General features: G+C 48.9%; 1 protein-coding gene across 6 annotated transcripts in view; it reads left to right on the top strand.

Annotated features, from left to right (window-relative positions):
• The window catches only part of Abr (ABR activator of RhoGEF and GTPase), a 205,384-nt gene that overhangs the window by 158,719 nt on the left and 26,391 nt on the right, over positions 1–20,274 (top strand). For 4 of the 6 annotated variants that reach the window (XM_008828743.2, XM_008828744.2, XM_008828745.3 and 1 more), the window contains 6 exons: positions 3,942–4,064; positions 4,435–4,510; positions 4,946–5,050; positions 6,274–6,348; positions 7,672–7,769; positions 8,132–8,263. In XM_008828743.2, the coding sequence (XP_008826965.2) occupies positions 3,942–4,064; positions 4,435–4,510; positions 4,946–5,050; positions 6,274–6,348; positions 7,672–7,769; positions 8,132–8,263 (609 nt within the window). Of the gene's footprint in view, positions 1–3,941; positions 4,065–4,434; positions 4,511–4,945; positions 5,051–6,273; positions 6,349–7,671; positions 7,770–8,131; positions 8,264–8,402; positions 8,942–9,783; positions 10,257–20,274 lie in introns of those variants that run through there. The other 2 variants (XM_029561434.1, XM_029561435.1) reach the window with 2 other exon arrangements.

Raw genomic sequence — 20,274 nt, forward strand, 5'->3', positions numbered from 1 at the left:
AGATAGATAGATAGATAGATAGATTAGATTAGATTAGATGATAGACAGACAACTTCTGCAACACCCTCCACTCCACAGTGTGGGTCAGGTGCCTGCTTCCTCATGTTCCCCTCGGCTTTGCTTTCATGGTTCTAATTTTAAGTGTCTGGTCAGCTTTTTCTCTTCCACACTTGAATTTGAACTCCGGTGGCTTGGCCATTTTCTCCAGCCCTATGCTCCAAATGCTTAGCACCTCATGAGCAGCTGCTTCATATGAGCCTGTAGAGAAATATACAACCAGATGACCTCTGAGAATCCTTTTAATGCAAACATCTTTCTATATGTTTTGTGTTTTGTCAGGCTCTCACTGTGTGGCCCTAGATGTCCTAGAACTCTCCATATAGATCATGCTGGCCTTGAATTCAGAGCTCTGCCTGCCTCCCTGCCTATAGAGTGCTGGGATTGAAAGCATGTGCCACTATGCCCAGATCAAATATCTCCCTGAACAAAAGAAAGAAGACCACAGTTTTAGGGATCATTTGAGGCAGAAGGGCATCCATACCCTGAAATCTGACGAGGGGTGCATCTTCCTAGAGGGACCACTGTGATCATCAGTACAGGTGTCTTCCTGAAAGACTGGAGTCCAGCCTGCTCCAGATGAGCCTGTTTCCCCATTGGCACTGCCACCCATGACCCCCACCCCAGAAGCATCCTATCTTGCAGGCATATTTTTGCATAAGCCTGGGAGTCAGCAAGCCGTGTGCTTGTCCTCCTGCATGCATGGGTGGCCTGCTTAGTTAGGCCAACACTCACTGAGCCCCACTGGCTGCCTGACACCTTACAAAGCTTTTTGTCCAGTAGAGAAGGTGAAAGCAGTGCCAAATATAGGGCATGACTCACGTGACAGGAGTCACTAGGCAGGCACAAGTGTCCCTGAAGTCTTAGGGTCTCACTCAAGATAGCATAAGCTGATCTTGAACTCACTATGTAGCCCAGGCTGACCTCAAACTCTCCATCTTCCTGCTTCAACCTGCTCCTAGGTGCTGGGATTATAGGTCTATATCACCGTACCTGGCTGAGATTTATTCTTAATATCTTATTTATTTTTATTTTATGTATATGCATGTATTGCCTGCATGTAGGTAAGTGCACCCGTGTCGTGCAGTGTCCACGGAGGACAGAAGAGCCTGTCAGATCCCCTGGAAGTGGAGTTAAGGACAGTTGTTAGCTGCCATGTGGGTGCGGGGATTCGAACCCGGGTCTTCTGCAAGAACAGCCAGTGTTCTTAACTGCTGAGCCATCTCTCCAGCCCTGAGATTTATTTTTTTGAAAGCTATTTTCATTGAAATCTACCTGATGACTTTATATCTGTGCTCAGGTGCCTAGGATCTCAGAAAGTAACCAACTATGACTAGTAATAATCAGATATATAGAGATTAGAGATACATGTACAAACATCTATGTGTTAGTTGCATTAAAAATGAAATAGTGTATTTTAATAATGAAATGGAGATCTTTTTTAAAGGTTAAAACCTCATTCAATTTTATGTCATATAGGGTTTATACTGAGTACAATATTGTGTAACTGTATTAATGCAACTGTAAACCTAAAAATTTACAGCCAACTTTGAAGAGATGCATCTTAGCTCTGGAAATTATTATTGAATATGTCAATGCTGTTATAATGAAATACTTCTTCTAATTATGTAGTTATAAAATAATAATTTTTAAAGGTATTTTATTTCATTTTATTTTGATCTTTTTGAGACAGGGTCTCCCTCATATCCTCAGCTGGCCTCGAACTCAACAGAGATCCACCAACCTCTGCCTCTCGAGTGCTGGGATTAAAGGCATGGGCCACCACCCACGGCATGCGTGTGGAGATCAAAAAATAACTTGGAAGTTGGTTCTCTCCCTCTACCATGTCGGTCCCAGGGATTGAACTCAAGGTTATCAGACTTGGTATTTACCTGCTAAGCCATGTCACTGGTCCTAATAATTAAAAAAAAAAAAATTCTGGTCATCAATATACTGGCTTAATATAGTAAGAAATGCTTATAATACCAGTGTATACAGTAAAAGTGTTCATTACCCACCTTTCATTGTTAACAGCTTTCGACGTTTCAAGACTTTTCTATGTTTGCACAGGGATATGAATTTATATGTGTGCATAAACATCTGTATTTTTCCATAATGAAACAAGACAATGTTCTACTACTTTTTAAGTTTTTCATAGAACTACACCTGGGGCATATTCTTCTGTCTTGACTGTAAGCCGTATATTTGGTTTTGAATTGCTCCTGGTTTCTTATCTGTCGGAGGCAGGTCTATAGTGCACATTCCTCCCATCCATGTCTGTGGGAGAGTTTCTACAAGTGATGTGGCTAGACAGTTGTGTACATTTAATTGGTAGAGTCACTGCTAAGAAAGTTATTACTACTTCTAGTTGGTTTTTAGAGTCCTTAGAATTTTGCCAGACTAATGGGCTAAAGAGATGACTCAGTGGTTAAGAACACTGGCTGCTCTTCCAGAGGACTAGAGTTCAATTCCCAGCACCCACATTGTGGCTAACAACTGTCTATAACTCCAGTTCCAGGGGCTCCAATGCCCTCTTCTGGCCTCCAGTGGCATTACATGCACATGGTACACATTCATACATGCCAACAAAACATTCATATACATATAATAAAACAGTAAAAAGATTGTTACCAGGCATGGTGGTGCATGCCTTTAGGGAGGCAGAGGTGGACAGATCGCTATGAGTTTGAGGCTAGCCTGGTCTACATAGCAAGTTCCAGGCCAGCCAGGGCTACATAATGAAACCCTGTCTCAAAGAAGGAAAAGATTATGTTAAAGGCTGGGGAGATGGTGTGGTAGATAAAGTACTTACCCTGTAGGCAAGAAGACCAGAGTTCAGATCATCAGAACCCATGCAAATGCTGGATGGGTGTGGCAGCCCTCCTGTAATTCCAGTACTTGGGAAGAGGAAAAAGGAACTCCAGAGCAAGTTGGCTAATGAGACTAGCCCTATCATCCCACTCTAGGTTTGACTGAAAGGCCCTGCCTCAGAAAATAAAGAGGAAGAACGATAACGATCCCCAACATCAACTTTGGGCCTGCCCATGTGTGCCCACACAAACACACATACACACATGAAGAAGAAGAAAAAAAGATTAGGTTAATCCAAATAAGGAGCTTGAGGACTGTGGTGACACTCAGAGCACAGAAAGATTCCTCAATGAAGCAGAAAGTAGGAAGATTGAAGCAAGCAGGCTACTTTGGCAGTGAGGAGTGGACTTGTTGGAGAGCAGGACTGAGCTTGAGGGTGTGTGGGTCCACAGGCCAGGCCCAGAGACTGGAACCCAACCATGGAGGCCCTCCGGCCAGCCCAGCAGCTGGAGCTCCATTGCCAAAAGGTAGTCTGAGAGTTTTCTAGTAGAGGAGACCAAGGGACAGTGCTGAGCCTAATGCCACTGGAAGATTTTTTATTACTTATAGTTTCTAAGAGGGTTCTTACTACACTACCTGGGCCACCTGGAAGCTGCAGGACTGGTTAGGAGGCAGGGGAGATATTCAGGCTGCAGGGTCATTGGAATTTCCATGGTGAAGCAGAGCAGAGAAAAAACAGCTTAGGACCCGCTAGTTCCAATACTGCTGGGGGACTCTGGACTTTGGGTGATGTAGTTGTCTGGTCCCTGACCTTAGGTGACTTGGGAGAGGAAATCCTGGCCCCAGTGGTGAGGGTTATGTAAAGGAGTTTGGGGGGCCAGGGCCTTGGGTTAGTGGCGTGTGAACAGTGTGCTCACAGGAGGGTTACTTAGGAATTAGCTGGCTCTTGGAGATGCATACCTAAGCCCAGATGTCAAAATCTGGTATTTAGGAAAAAAAAAATAATTAACACACAGTGACTGAGAAGTGGAGTCTGATTGTGCGGGAAAACATCTGTGCCTCATCCCCTGCAGAAAGCCAACAAGGGACAGAGCCGTGCCATCGAGCGCCTCAAAAAGAAGATGTTTGAGAATGAGTTCTTGCTGCTGCTCAATTCCCCCACAATCCCGTTTCGGATACACAATCGGAATGGAAAGGTCAGGAAGGATGGGAAGGGACAAGGATACCCCCTTCCATAGTCCTGGGCTGCCCATTCTCTGTGGCTTCTGGCACTGACCCATGGGAATCAGGGACTTGGCCCCCATTTCCCAAGAAGGCTGCCTCAGCTCTAGCCCTGGACATTTCTCTGCTGGTAGGAAACCAGTGCCCTCAACTGGCCATTCTTTTCACTGTCACTGTCACTCTTGTCACCTGGTTTCCTAAAAAGAACAGCCCTACCCTGGCTCCCTTCTCCTTCAGTCTCAGAGAAGCCCAAGTAAGAAAAGGCTTTGTTGGGGAGTCCAGAAGCTGGGACTATGCTTGGTCTGGCTGTGGTCACTGCACTGAGTTCCTCTCTCCTCTTTCCAGAGCTATCTGTTCCTATTGTCCTCTGACTACGAGAGGTCGGAGTGGAGAGAAGCGATTCAGAAACTACAGAAGAAGGGTAAAGTCTTGTCCCATTCCACACTTCTCTTAAGGCATCCATGATAGTGAAGGGCCTTCTATATTTCCAAGCTTTTCATGTCCAATATCTCTCTTCAGCCCTCATAGTCACTCTTTGAGGTTCTGGAGTAGGTAGCACTCCATGGATCCTACTGAGGCCCAGAGCACTTAAATGACTTGTTTAGGGCATACAGTGAATTCTTTATAGGCCTGGCCAAGAACTCCAGGTTGGGTACTTGCTTTTGCTTCTACTCGCATGCATGAGCCTCTTTTCTTACTGTTCTTTCCTCTCTGGTATTGTGCCTCTGTGAATGCCTACAGGTCTCTCATTGCTTCCCTAGTATCCAAGCTGGTTTTCTTAAAGCAGCTCCTGGAAGAGCAGCAGGTCCTAGTGAACCTGCACTGAAGCCCCTTCCCCTCTTGGCTCCTCCCACAGATCTCCAGGCCTTTGTCCTGAGCTCAGTGGAGCTCCAGGTGCTCACGGGATCCTGTTTCAAGCTTAGGACTGTTCACAACATTCCTGTCACCAGCAATAAAGATGGTAAGATCTAGAACTTCAGTTTATCCAACCAGAACTTCAGTTTGTCCAACCAGCAGGTCCAGGCCCCCAGGACATTGCTGGATGCATTCTTCAAAGACTGTAGAGGATACACATGGCTAAACTCTCTGCCCAACATGGCTGGGTCTGTTGCTTTTGCCTGGAGCACAGATTGTAAATGGGCAGTACTCACTTGAGTCCTCAGGCATTCCTAGGCCCCTTCTGGCCTGAGACAAGAATCTGTACCCTGGAGTACTGAGATGAAGTTCATGAGGAAGTCACAGAAAGGCTCCAGGATGGGTTGGGGTAGATGAGATGGTAGGTAGAATAGCCTATGAGAAATCAGGCCACGCATTTTAGGAACCAGATCTTTTTCTTTTTTTTTTTTTTAATCTTTTTGAGACAGCATCTCCCCGTATCCCCAGCTGACCTGAAACTCGCTATGTAGACTAGGCTAGACTCAAACTCATAGCGATCCAACTCCCTCTGCCTCCCGAGTGCTGGGATTAAAAGCGTGCACCACCATAACTGGCAAGAACCAGATCTTGGAAGGCCTGGAATGCTAAGCAATAGAGTTCAAAGGACATGCTTTAATTCCAGGAGCCTGTGGGAGGTTTTTGAGTGGGGAGGGCTGTGATGGGACTGGAAACTGGCCCAAGTATGCTTCTTTGGTACTGGGAAAATGTCTACTCTGTGAACTCACAATCCTCCTGTCTCTGCCTCCCAGTGCTGGGATTACAAGCATGTTTCTTCACAGCCAGCATGAAAGCTGTTTTGAAGGCTCTTCAAGGTCCCCTGGAGACCCTGGTGTACCAAGCAAGGGGTCAAGCTGAGCCATTAGGACAAAAGTGACTTAAATTAGTCCATTTCTATCTTGAAAAGTTATACAGAGGAGGGAAGCCATGGGATAGGCTGTGTTCAGAGGGAGGGAGGGTATAATGGGAAATAATACTAAATGTCTGGCCCAAGACATTTGGGCTGGCTGACAACCTGAGCAGAGGGAAGAAAGGCCTCTTCCCCTACCTGGGGCAGCTCACATTGTGGGAAAGCAGTAGGCTCTGAATTTTTTCCCCAGTTGGCCACCAGATGGTGCTGCAGACCAAGGCTCAGGCCCTGTCTGCCATCCCACAGCCCTGCTACTGTCCCCAACCCCCCCCCCCCCGCCTCCACCCCCCAGAAGCCACTGAGCTTCTCATACCCATCCTTGGGGTTTTCCTGTCTTGCAGATGATGAGTCTCCAGGACTCTACGGCTTCCTTCATGTCATCGTTCACTCTGCCAAGGGGTTTAAACAATCAGCCAGTAAGTGTCCCTCTCAGCCCTAGGAGGAAGTTTGGTGGTTACTGTCCTTCTTTCACAGCAAGTCCATATGGCCCCACTTTGCCAGGCTTCCATCTCCTACCTGTTCGGCTTTGGTCTTTCCATGCTAGGGCCCTGCCAGAATGCCTGGAATTGTAGGACTTGCCCTCAAAGGCCAGAAGTCATTTCCTCTGGCAGGAAAGTCACCCCTTTGCGATCTGCTCTCCCCAAGCCTTACCTACAGAATTCTAGAGCTGCAGGTACTAGACTCCAGCCTGTATCTGCCAGTATCAGGCTGTGTGACCCTGAGCAAAATTTTTAACCTCTCTGAACTTCAGCTTCCTTCTCCATAACAGGTAATCACATTTCTTTATACCAACCTAAGAGTAGGTTTAAATATTACTATGTGTGGGGTTGGGGATTTAGTTCAGTGGTAGAGCTGTGTTCGGTCCTCAGCTCTGAAAAAAAAAAATTGCTCTATGTGTATGGTGTTTAGGGTAATAGGGATGCTAGGCGAGTGCTTATTATTGAGCAATATCCCCAGCCCCAATTAAACTTCTTAATTTACTTCTCATCCAGTTGGACAGCTTGTAGTTCCATTTACAAGTGAGGAAACTGAGTCACAGAGGTGTGAAAGGATTTAATATCATACAGGGCTCCTGAGTCCTGGCCCCTTCTCACTGCTTTCTCTTCCTCTACTGCAGACTTGATTTGCCCTGCTTTTCCTTTTGAGCGCCTCACCAAGTTTATGCTATTGGCCCACAAATAGCCATTCAGTTAGCATTGCTGGGAAGCCTCCCCTGGCTCCTAGGGTAAACTGGCTTTGTGTCCTCATTGCACGCAGAATGAGCCACAGTCATGGCACCTGTCATGCTGTTGTGTCCCTTATGATTTATCCTCCCCTGCTATGAGCTCTTCGAAGGCAGGAATGAGGTCTCCTTTATCCCTGGATGACTAGGAGCTCAGAAAGGCTGAGTGATGTTGTGAATTTCCAGAGCACCTACAGTGTATGTGGTGAAAACAAGAGCACAGCCAGCATGTGGCCAGTGCCTTGACATATTCAAGGCCTTCACTTGTACATTACATGCCCCAGTTCTTTAGCATCTCCCTATGGTCACTAATATCATTTCTGCTTTCGACATGGGGAAGCTGATGGTCCAGGGACTTACCCAGTTGCATGGTCAGTAGGGATGCAGTAGGATCCATGTTCCCCTAATGTTGAAGCCCAGGCAGGCCCTACCTTTTAGAGCCCCTTACCACCATTCCTGCCAGCCCTATTCCTGTACCTCTAGGCCTTACTTGGTATGTCTGTCCTTTCCTCTATAGACCTGTACTGTACTCTGGAGGTGGATTCCTTTGGCTATTTTGTCAGCAAAGCCAAAACCAGGGTGTTTCGAGACACGACAGAGCCTAAGTGGGATGAGGTGAGTGGAGGAGACTGCTGTCCCAGTTTTTGATCCAGAGCATGCCCCTCTGCTGGAGTAGCCATCCCCACTGGCTGGACCAACTGTGCCTCCCTAACCCCACACCTCCTACTGGTCATCTGTCTACAAGACAGTATTTATGTTGGTGGGTGTTAGACTATTGTTTCAGCTCAGATCCTCAAACACCATTCCATCATAGAAGCCTCTGGGAGCTCTATAAAATGCTAGTGTTCCTCTGTTTTATGATGTGGTCCTCCTGGGCCCTGCTCACCCCAGCCTTGCAAAACCAGGGTCTATACTTGCTGAGAAGCCACACATCCCAGCTTCAGAAGCTCAAGACCCTTTGTCCTATCTGTCACTAGGAATTTGAGATTGAGCTGGAAGGCTCCCAGTCCCTAAGGATCCTGTGCTATGAGAAGTGCTACGACAAAACCAAGGTCAACAAGGACAACAATGAGATCGTGGATAAGATCATGGGCAAAGGGCAGATCCAGGTGAGGCGCCAGGGTGAGGCCTAGGGAGCTGAGGGTCAGTGTGGTACAGTTGAGAAATTCTTCTCATTCATCATCTTGCTCTTTTTTGACTGATTCAGAGCTGAGTTAAATTCTCTGAGATGATGGTTTATCCCTACAGGTGCCAACTACTTGCTGTGTCCTGATTGCCCACAGGTACCTGGGTGCCCAGGCCTCCATTCTTGGCTCAGGTGGATCATCTGAGCTTTTGCAAGGTGGTCATGACTTTGTTTTCACACTCACTTTCAGCCTGTTGGCAGCTTTTTCTGTGTTAAGGAGCATCCTGAGGCTGTCATGAGCAGAAGAGAGAGGGGCTATCTGTAATGAGCACTGTCTGGTGTGAGACAGGAGGTAGTCACACATTCCCCAGTGTTAACCGTTCTACCAGAGGACCTGGGATTTGCTGAGCTGGACTCCCAAGTTGCTGGACTGTCCTCACCTGTGTTTGGGAGTCATTGTCTTAGCATGGGTCCTTTGGATGTCAGTAGTGTCAGATCCTCAGACTGAGTGCATATGTCTCAGTTGTGTTTCTTGGTGTTCTGAAGACAGACATAGGGAAAGAGTCTTGGATGGATTTGTGCCTCTGGAACATTCTGCTGGGTTTGGTGGTGGTGGTGGTGGTTTTATTTTATTTTATTTTTTTTGAGACAGAGTCTTACTATATAGCCCTGATACATAAACCAGGTTGGCCTTGAATTCACAAAGATCCTCCTGCCTCTGCCAGCTGAGTGCTGGGATTAAAGGTGTGTGCCACCATCTGCTTCATTTTTGCCAGTTTTGAAGATGGCCACTATCTACTTACCTTCTTGAAAAGTAGGCTTGAAGGATGGTTAACATTTAGCATGAAGCCATTCACACTGCTGCCTGGCAACATGTGTCCTCATGCTTAGGACACAGTGGGCATATCATGAAATCAAGGGAAATAATGGCAAGATTGAGCCACAGGCATGGGTTCTCTAGGATTTGTAATCCTTGCCCCTGACATGACCTGGGCATAGGCTAGGATAGCTCCAAGCAGGGAGCTCTGGGCATAGGCTAGGATAGCTCCAAGCAGGGAGCTCTGGGCATAAGCTAGGATAACTCCAAGCAGGGAGCTCTGGGCATAAGCTAGGATAACTCCAAGCAGGGAGCTCTGGGCATAAGCTAGGATAACTCCAAACAGGGAACTCTGGGCATAAGTTAAGATAGCTCCAAACAGGGAACTCGGTATGCTTTTTGCAAGAAGTGTTCTCTGGTGCATGCTGAAGCTGGTATCTGGCTCTCGTCTGGAAGTCCTTTGTGGCACATTACCTGTGTGAATGTCCCCTGTCCCCTGCCTATCTCAAGCTGCAGTATCTGAGCAGGAGAGTGGTGCTCTTCAGTAGAAGCCCAGCCATCTGTCTTATGTCCATGTACCTGAGCATGTCCTTCCTGGTGCTGAGGGACCCGGGACCTGCTCCTCAGCACCATCACTAGGGAAACAGTGCTGCTAGGCAACCACACACCAGCCTTTCATTTTTTAGGAAATGAGGATGGTGACAGAAAGCTCTCTCAATCCAGTCCCTGGCACATGCTCTCTAAGCAGCAGGAGCCCCATTGCCACATCCTTGGGCTAGGCCAGAGGGACGGGCAGGAAATGGATTCCAGGCTGACCTGTCCAGCCCCAAGAGACACCCAGCCAAGAAACGTGAGAAGCTGCCACACTGCCTGGGCCATTGATGGCTATGGAATGAAAAGGTGACCGGGGCAGCCAGCTCAGTGGGCACTGTGGCTCACAGCCTCTGTACAACTCGGATTCCAGGCCAGGAGGCATCAGTCTTCTGCCTGGACTGCAGCCCTGTCACTTCCTCTCTTACTGAGCTACACAGTCCCAGGGGAAGCACCATAAATCATTGAATCTTAGAGACAGGAGCAGATGGAGGTGATGGGGGAGGGGAGACAGCCAGGTTGTGTTTGGCAAAGTAGAAAGCACAGTCTGTTAAGGGAACTGTTTCTGTGTTTAAGCTTCGAGGAATGTTAAATGCCTGGGAGTTGATATTAAAAGAAACACAAACCTTCCTGCTGCCAGTTGATCAGGCCCCAGTGAGTGGGCAGCTCAGAGCCCAAAGCCCCTAGAGGTCTTTGAAGTTCTCTAGCACTCAGTCCCCTTGGCCTCCAGATATGGAGCCACCTCACTAGCCTCCTATGGATCGGAGAGGGGTAGTGTTCCTCCTGGGGTGTGCCATGGCTCATAAAGTCTTGTACGGTGGCTGCCCTCAGAGGCACCAGAGATGGCCAGGCTGGATGGACAGTCTGCACTTAGCCATCCTGCATGGCTAGGCCCCACAGACCCATGGAGCAGCCTGTTCCCATAACTGTCACATGTCCAAGAAAGGAAGCTGACAACAGCCCTGAAGCCTAGGCTGTTCGCCTTCAGTGGGCCCTGGGGGCAGAACCAAAGGCAGCCTTGAGGTTGGGCCAGGACCCAGGGGTGCTCAAGTAGCTTGATGGAAAGGTGGGGAAGAACCCATCTGTGACACACCCCTCTGCTTTTCTCTGGGTCCTTTTCTACTCATCCCATCCAGGGAGCAGCAAGGGTATCCTTTGTCTGAGCTTAGGGCTTTTGCTCCTGTAATGAGTCACTCTTTCTGACCTTGGCAGTGACAGGGAATCTGGAGCAGGTCAAGGATTGGGGCAGTGTGTAGTGGCAGATAAATGGCAGCACTAATCTCCACCACATGTGTCTAGCATTCGTGCTCTTGGAAACTCAGGTCCAAGTCTTGTCTTATGTGATCCTGTAAGAGCTCTGCAAGGAAGATGACCTCCCTGCCCTCTCTACCTCACAGATGAAAAACCTGAGGCCAAGGCACCTCTACTGACAGTACACAGGGAAGGCCATACTGTCTTCTCTGTGCCATGTTCCCATACCTTAATCCTTCATCAAGAAATCTCCCAACCTGAGTAAAGGACCCTGGCTTCACTAGAGACCTAGTTAAGGGGCCAGGGTGATGATGTTCAACTCTCTGGCTGTCTTTGCCTGGAATACTGTTACCTCTGGGCAAGGGGACATTTTTACCTGGTGTGCCTGGAAAGAAGTAGAATACATGGGAAAGAGCCAGGTAGGGGGTGGGGGTGAGGGATTATCTTCATTGGGCACCCAGTAGTGTAGGTCCTGAGTAATCTCTCAGATTACATGCCAGGCCACCCGGAGAGCAGTGCAAGATGCCAGTCACACTAACAATAAAAATACCAGCACTTAGGAAGAGCCTAGCACTGTGCAGATGGCTTCAGCTGTGGTCTCAGGGGTTCTGTAGTACCCCATGAGCAGGAGGGTTACCAGGGTTTATAAAGAGGAGGATGCTTAGGCACTGAGGGAGTAAGCAACCTGTCTAAGAACCTGAAGCCTGAATGGGAGAGCCAGGTGGGACCTGGCCCACCCAGAACTGGCCTCTGACACTGGCTCCAGAGCCTGACACTAGGTGCTGTACTGCTCCATGTAAGAAGAGGGGTAGAAACTTGTACTGTAGGAATTCAAAGAGGGAAGTGTTGTGGGCTGGAAGTAGGGAGGCTTCAAGGAGTAGGTGGGGCCAGAGGATCTGAAAACACTGGATCTTTAATTCCAGAAACAGGTTTGTATTAGAAAATTGCAGTCATAGTAGAGACCTAACAATCACCAACCTTCCCATCCTATCCCATGGCCCTGGAGTGGCTCTTTAATTCTGCGCCTTTTTCCTCCCTTGGGTGTGCACACCTTTATATAGGCTTAATCACAGGATGTGTTTTGTTTTGTTTTGTTTTTCTATTTTCATGGTATAGTATCAAACTCTTGTCTTTCTAGGACTGTTTAAAACACAATATCAGAAGTACTTTCTATCAATCATTTTATACAATGGCAGGCACAGTAATTGCCCTCTTAGGGCTCTGTGTTATTCCAGCAAGTAAAGAAGTTCTGGATCAGCAGAAAAGAATTGGCATTTAGGGGAGGGACCCTCATGGTTAGGGCAGAGATGCAGGAATGTATAGGGAGTGGCCCAGGAAATTAAGACATGCAGTTTGCCCTGAGTAGGAGGGAAGTGAGGGAATGAATAAAAAGAGAGATGTCTGTAGGGTCTGAAGAAAGAATCCAGTCCTGTATTGGGGAGAAGGAAACAAAGACCAGAAAGGGTGAATGACTTGCCCACCCTCACCCAGTCATCTGCTGTTAAGGGACCCATTCAAAGTTAGCCATGTTTGGTCTGCTACTGAGTAGGTAAGTAAATGGAAATACTCCTAGGTAGGATGAAGACAGCATATGACTCTCAGTTGTTTGTTCTTTGTCACTGAAGATTGAGTGAAAGATCCCACCAGTCTGGTTCATCTCTCTTCCCATGGACTACCTATGGATTCTCTGTACAGCCACCCCACTGTCTTCCTCTGCCTGTTGCCCCACTCCCAGCCCAGCCAGGCCAGAGTAACAGCTCAACCAGGAGCCTCCCCCTTAGTTTGCTTTGGCTCCATGCTCCCAGGAGACTCCCCTATGTTTATCCTAGTCTATTTCCAACCATGATGCTCCAAGCTCCAGATGTGCTCTCCCCAACTGGGACCTACCGACTGGCTGATTAGCCTATTCCCAGGATCTAACCCATCATGTCTGGCTGGGTCAGAGGGCAGAGCTGTCTGTTATAACTTCATAACTCAGTTCCTGCCCTGTTGGCAGACTGGAAAGGGGTCCCAGGCCCAGAAGCTCTCTTAAGCCAGCAGAGCCCCTCCATGTCCTTGTCTCCCCTCTCTTCTGCTCCCCAGTTCCATAGCTTAGTTACAAGACAAGTACAACTCACCCCAAATTTGGAAGAAGCAGCATTGCTTTCCTGTGGGCTGTCTGGGCAGCTCTTTCTGGGAATAGGAGTGCTTATGACCCCAGAACCCAGAATGGGGAGGTGCAGCTCCAGCCAAGAAGTAATCTAGCTGTCCTGGGTGGCAGCAGGTCCACTGCTGATTGCATAGTCAGGTCTGATGGCTGCTGAAGCTTAGAAACAGTGTCTGAAGGGAAAAAGGATTTCCTTGACATTCATGATCAGGCCACTTATAATCATCAGAACTCTCTTATAAATGGCATACGGCGTGAGGTTATGAAGGCCAGTCCCTTGTCTTCGAACTTGGAAATGTCTCCAGTGCCCAGTTATTTAGATACTCTTTTTTTCCCACACAGGGCCTCATATAACCCAGGCTGGCCTTGAACTCCTGATTCTCCTGCCTCTACCTCCCAAATGTGAGATTATAGTAGTATGCCACCATACCCAGCTTGACCTTAGTTTTTTTGGTTTTTTTTTTTCACATTTCTTTATTTTGTGGAGGAGGTGGAGGTAGGAAGGCTTTCCTGTCCTTCTTCCCTTTGGCAGAGTGTGGTGACCAGTGACTTGATACCATGGGAAGAGCACTGGACTGAGGGTCATGGAAATAATTCCTGGTTCCTTGACCTCTTAGAGCCTCAGTTTCCTCATCAGTTAAGTGGGGATAATTATTCCTGCTCTTCACTTCTATCTTGTGAGGTATGGGGAATGGATCTACCTGGAAGAGCAAGTCAGAGCTCTGCTTGCACATCCATGCTTTTCACTGGTTTATTTCCTTGTCTGTCTGCCAAGAACACTTTAAGCAAGCACTGTGCAGAGGGTCCTGAGAGAACAGGACCTATCCACCTAGGATAGAAACCACAAACGAGGCTGGAGCGATGATTCAGCGGTTAAGAACCCATACTGCTCTTCCAAAGAACTCAGGTTTCGGCTCTCAGGACCTACAGGGCAGCTAACACCTGTCCTTAACTCCAGTTCCGGGAGATCTGATGCCCTCTTCTGTCCCTGCCCGCCCCAACAAGCACAAGGCATGCATGCGGTACACTTGCATTCAGGCAAAACACATTCACATAAAGCAAAAAAAAAAAAAAATCTGCTGGGCTTGGTAGAGCTCGCCTTTAATCCCAGTACTTGGGAGGTAGAGGCAGGTGGATCTCTAAGTTCGAGGCCAGGTGGAGCTACACGGAGACCCTGTCTCAAAAAGATTTTTTTTTTTTTTTTCTGGTCTTTTTGAGACAGCGTCTCCCTGTAGCCCCAGCTGTCCTGGAACTCACTATGTAGACCAGGCTGGCCTTGAACTCACAGAGATCCTCCTGCCTCTGCCTCCTGAGTGCTGGGATTAAAGGCGTGCACCACCACGCCCGGCCCCCCCCGCCCCCCCCAAAAAAATCTTAAAGAAACCACGAGAGAATTTTGCCTGTTCCACCAGCCTTGAAAGGGCTTTGAGGACAGACAGATCTGAGGCTCTGGGACTAGCTCCTTCCGTTTATTAATTGTGAGAACAGAGTGTGTTACTTCACTTCTCTTGAGCCTCAGTTTCCTCAGATAAGGGCTGAATGTGAGAGACCATGAAGCCCTTGGCATGGGGCCTGGCACAGCCAGGACCTGTATGACAACAAGGGCCTTTTGCCCTTAGTTTTATCCCCTCCTCCAGGGATTCTGGGTGTTCCATCTCAAGCAGCCCCCTCCTAAGGCTGCCACCTGTGAGGGCCCCCTGTGTTTGGGATGGAGTTGCTGCATCAGGATCTGTTTTCTTTAGTTGATGGGGTCAGACCAGCTTTGATGAAGGACCTGAGTGGCCATACCTCTTATAGAGCAGCTCTGGGGTCTTCCCTTACAGCAGCTCTCAGCCAGGCTTGGTGTGGTCAGACCCAAGAGCACAGTGTGAGGAGCCCCGGAACAAGGGGCCTTTGTCAGCCACAGGAGAGCTGCTTCTGGTTTCAATTACTCTGCAAAGTGGGAGGGAGCTTGAAGGGAACATGGGTCAGGAGCCTGCTAGAGCAGGAGTTAAGGGCTCCACTAGCTCTAGCCCTCCAGCCCCTAAGGGGTCTATTGTCCCCATCTGACTCTCTAAGGTCCATGTGGTCCAGCTCTTGCCCTGGTAGCCTGGTTCTGGGACATTGGCCCAGGTGACCTGTAGCTTCTCTCTCTGAGCAGATGACAGGGCCACTGATGTGGATACGTGGCACTTTGTCCCATTTGTCCTCCAGGCCCTTGTTTATAGGCATAGTGACCACAGCCAAATCCCTGTTCCCTGAGGGAGGCCATGTTTTAACTGGAATGGAAGGCAGAGGAGGCAGTGGTGGGAAAGCCTTGACCAGTGGCCCTTCCCCTTTCATCCCACTACTCTAACCCTGCCTGCAACCCCTGTCCTGGCACACATCACAGCCTCAAGCAGCTCACTGCCCTGGATCACAGGGGTAGCCTCTCTGAAAGAAGGACTTCTTCCCTGTCTCCAGCCTGGGTCAGGTGTGAGTATCCAGAGGCAGTGTCTGCTCCAAGTTCATGTTTGTGTCCCTGCTGCCTGCTGCTGTCAGCACTGCTACAGGTGAGGTATTTCCCTTTGCTACTGCCATCACTATTTTGCTAGTCCTAGAGGCACATGGGGCCTGGGAACCTGAGCACCAGGCCTGATTCTGCTCCCTCAGACACCATCTCCTCCAAGGGCCTGAGTGATTAGATCAGGCCATTGTCCTGCCAGGGCCTCACCTGCCCCAATTATTGAAGACCCTTCTCTTTCCCCTCAAGCCCAGTGCCCTACTGTCATTCTTTAAGGCTGGTCTGGATAGCGTGGTAATACATAGTGAGCAGTGGTGCATTTGTCATGGGCCATGGGCAGGACCTGTGAGAGTGCTAGCCTCCACTCAGCTGCCTTGGTTGCCCAGGAGTTCCTGTTTTGGGAAGCCTGGGCTCTGCTAGTACATTCTGGAGATAGGAAGCACTCACTAGGAAGCAGATGGAGGCCTCCTTCCTTCCCCTCCTCTCTCTTTGGGAGTGCCATCTTGGCATGCAAGTCTGATGCCACTTCTGCAGGCCCACCCCTGAGGGAAAGGGACACACTAGGAAGCCAATCCAGAGAGGACCTTACCATCTGCTTCAGGCCTGGGAACATGCAGCTTCTTGCAACCCACAGGAAGGGTATGCTCCTCAGCTCTAGCATGGGGGTCTCCCATGCTCAGAGGCAGAAGACTCAGGTGTGATGCCAGCTGACTTGCCTTGAGTGCCTCCCACAGCATGCCTTCTCTGGTGAGCATCCCGAGCCCTCCTTACAAGAGGGAGCTGCTGCATTGTATACCTAGGAATCCAAAAAACTAATCTGATCTCCACTTAAATGTTTTCCCAAAGGTTTTAGGAAGAGGACTCAACAGGAGAGTTCCAGAAAATTCCCTAAGTTACAGCTAAGGCTACTTGTGAATGCCAGTACAGGGTCCCCTTAGGGTGGGTTCTGCTGGCTTCCCCAAGAGGCTCCTCACTGCCAGTCCCACCTTCATGGCACTGAAGGTGTGGGCAGTACGCCATTGGGTGAGTCTGCACTCCATGAACTGGTAACGGGGTTGGTGCAGCGTGTTTATACCCTTGAAGATAAGAGTTGAGTTGCAGTAGCTTCTGAGCAAACCCCAGAGTGACTTGAGAGTCAGGGTGACCTAGAAAACACCAGCCTGAATGATTAGATAAGTGTTAGCCTTTTGGAAACCCATGGTAGGGGAAGGCACTTCGCCCAGCAATGCAGAAGCCCACAGTTTTCTCCAAGTGGAACTAAGACATAACTTATAGGTTGGAGTATTCATTCAGCACTTATGTCTTAGCTCTGAACAAATACTCCAACCTGGAAGTTTCCTTGAACTTTGAAACTTCCTTTAAAAGCCCCTAGTCTCCTGACCCCCACACCTCTCAGACCCTGAGGGAGAGCGAGGGCCAGTGACTACAGTCAAGGGAAGAACAATTCTCATGAGAACTGTCAGCTCTGCTCAAAGAACTTCAATTCTGAGCCATAGACACTGGAAAGGAGGATCTGGGGCTACAGGTTCAGCTTGTGCAGGGTAAGGTTGGGTACTTGCAGCAAGGACTTGCAGAACCCCAAGAAAGATGAGGGGTAGAGGACAGAAGAGGCATGAACAGGTAGGGCAGCTGCTCCCTGCTTCCATTTTTATGTGCCTGAGGACAGGGAGAATGTGGCATAAGATTTTATTTGAGGAAAAGGGTTGGAGGGAGTCATCAGCCAAGAAAAGAAATTTATTGGGGACTTTTTGCCTCAGGTATAGAAACTAAAACCAGAGAAAGTGATTTCAAGTTCTGTTACCAGGCTCCTGGGCTGCCCATGTATTTTCCAGTCACTTTGTACTTGAGAGTTGCTTAGTAATACAGAAAAGGGAGCAGGTGGCTCAGCACACTCTGCCCCCGACCCACTTTGTGATTCAGCCCCTTCTTGTAGTGTGGCCTAAGACCCCCATATATTCGAAACTCACACCCCCTGGAGTCCCCTGCCTGCTGGCTATTCTGGGAGACCCTGGTCATACCTTCTTGTGAAAAGGAGCAGTCAGTTTTCCCAGGGGCCTGGTCATGCTCCTGACTGCAGCTTATATGCTGAGGTAAGGATGGGGTAAATAGGCATGTAGGGGTGGGGTGGGTGTTCTATTCACATTGTCCTTGGATTGGTTTAGTTCTAGAGGAGCTGGATGTTCCCAAAGGCTCAAACAGATTTTCCACCCTTTTGCATGGTCAAAGTGCCATGAGAAACATTAGGGATTGCCAGGGACATACTGTACAAACAGTCTTTCCACAGAAGACAAGCTCTTAAGGCTATTTCAGCTTCTGTCCACCTAGAGCCACCACAAACCATGCAGGGAGCCACCTGAGGTAGTCAGACAGTGGAGAGAGGCTGCGTGGAAATCAGCATATGCTTTGGACCATCTGTGAACCAGTACAGGCTGCTGGGCAGGTGTCAAGAGGACAGGTCATCTTGGGTAGACTTGGTAGCTTTTCATCCTGGCTGCCTCCTTTGCTTTTTAAGTTTGGGCCATTCTGGAACCTGCTCCTCAGCCTTACCCTGTGCATCTATCTATGGTCATTGGAAGCCACTTAGGGACAAAGAATTGGGATTTCAGAGCCCAGATTACTATAACCCCATGCACAGCTGTTTGGATGTTTGGCAGGTAGGGATAAGCCCTCTGGGGCGCTCTGAGCTGAGGCACAGAGTACTTAAAAGACCCCTGATTGATGCAGGGTGTGGTGGCACATGCCTTTAATCCCAGCACTCGAGAGGCAGAGGCTGGTAGATCTCTGTGAGTTCAAGGCCAACTGGTAACCCTGTCTCAAAAAAGACACCCACCCACCCCCCGCCAAAAAAGAACCCTAGCTGTTTTCCAGTGACTCCTTAGAGAGGGAAGCTTACTGAGGCATACCCAGGAAGGACACCATTCGGTTCCATTTCACTGTGAGCTTTGGGAAGGCTCTATGTGCCTAGCACATAGTAGGCATCCATTCAGTGATGAATGGATAAATGGATAGCAAGGACCTACTGAATGTGTTGATAGCCTTAGAAACTGTTCTTGATTTCTCAATCTGGGAAGACCTCTGGCTCTCAGTACCCAGGTTTTGGCTAGGATGAGTACCTATCATGGGAAGAGTACACAAGAACACAGAGACCAAAAAAAAACCAAGCCAACAATAAAACAAAGACTGCAGGGACTGTAAAGCCACCAATATTGATAGGCTATACCCCTTTCCTTTTCCACTGTTCTCCCTATGTTATGCCACCCCACCCCTAGCTAACATGGTCTCTCCTTGGGCCCTGGTCTCTCTGGTCTGTCTTTACATAAGAGTCCTCTCAGACTTCTTCTCTATACCCTACAGCCCTAGCCTGCCTTGCCCACCACCAGTATATAGCCTTCCAGCTCTGTTCCTTTGGACCCATGCCACACTGTTCTCTTCTGGGATTCAGAGGAGCCTTCTCAGCAGATCCCTCCCCATCTTCATCCTCAGTTGGTTGCCAGGCTCCTCTGGTTCTTGACTCGTACTTGGGATTCTCAGGGAGACCTGTTGGGGCTTCCCTTACCCCGTATCACTCCTGAGTCCCCAGTAGAGGGGCCTACATTTGAACTACAAGGACAGGAACAAGGGATGGGAATTCTAGTCTGGGCTAGGACAGAGATGAAAGTCATTCTAGGAAAAAGGATGTTATTCTAGAGAAGCGTCACCCTCTTCCTGAGATTCTGAGAAAGAACCTTCCTCCTATGTTCACAGGCTGGAGGATTTGCCTGAAAGCTGGTCCACCCCCCGCCCCCAGCTGTCAGTAGGCAGTGCTATGGCAGTCCCTGCTTCTCCTGCCCACACGTCTCAGGCTGGCTATTATTCTTGTTTACCTTTTTTCCCCCTCAGCAATGCTACTGCTGACCTGATTTTGCCTCAGTTACAGCTGTGCTGGTTGGTGGATTCCCCTTCCTTACATATAGCCTGGGGTCCTACCCACTTCTCCCTAGGGACAGTCCCTCTTTCCTCTAGCCGAGAGCCTGGGGAGAGACTGAAGGAGGACAGGATAGTCCACCAGGAATGTTTTTAATTCCAAAGGCAGTGACATCTGTTTGTGAGGGCCTTACCACCCAGGCTCTGTTTATCTAGACACAGGGGCCCCTGCATGTCCTCCAGGCCAGTTCTGCCAAGTGTGACTGAATGGACACGGAGGACACCAGAAGAAGATCTGATTACTTCCTGAGTGGCCAGGCTAGTGTGATCCTTGCCTGTCTAGCAGAGATGAGGACGGGTCCGTGATTGGCTGCAGAGACCAGATTCCAGACTGCTGCTTTTGAGGAAGTGCTAGGGACATTCTTGAGGGCTCAGCTCCCCCTCTCCTGCTCCTAGACCTTGATTTCGGGAAAGAATGAGTCAGGGCTTGGGGAAGAGAAGGCAAATCTGTGCTGTTCCCAAAGGAAGACCCCAGTCCATAGGGAAGAAAGGAAAGCTGAGTATCTCCAGGGAAGAGCTTCCCAACTCAGCTACCCATCTGCTAAGGCACTTTTGTCACCATGGAGACCAGTTGGCCATCGCTCATCCAATCAGAGCTTGCTTTACCCAGACAAGTGTTGAGCTTGGGGTTCCCAAGACAGACAAGTATAGGACTTTAAGAACAGGATTTATCCTGTCCCCTTTCTCCCACACACCAGTGGTGGGGAGCAGTATATCATTTCCTCAGACTGTACTCTGGTATGT

The sequence above is a fragment of the Nannospalax galili genome, unplaced genomic scaffold, assembly GCF_000622305.1.
Source record: "Nannospalax galili isolate Female #2095 unplaced genomic scaffold, S.galili_v1.0 scaffold212, whole genome shotgun sequence".
NCBI classification, from domain to species: Eukaryota; Metazoa; Chordata; class Mammalia; order Rodentia; family Spalacidae; genus Nannospalax; species Nannospalax galili.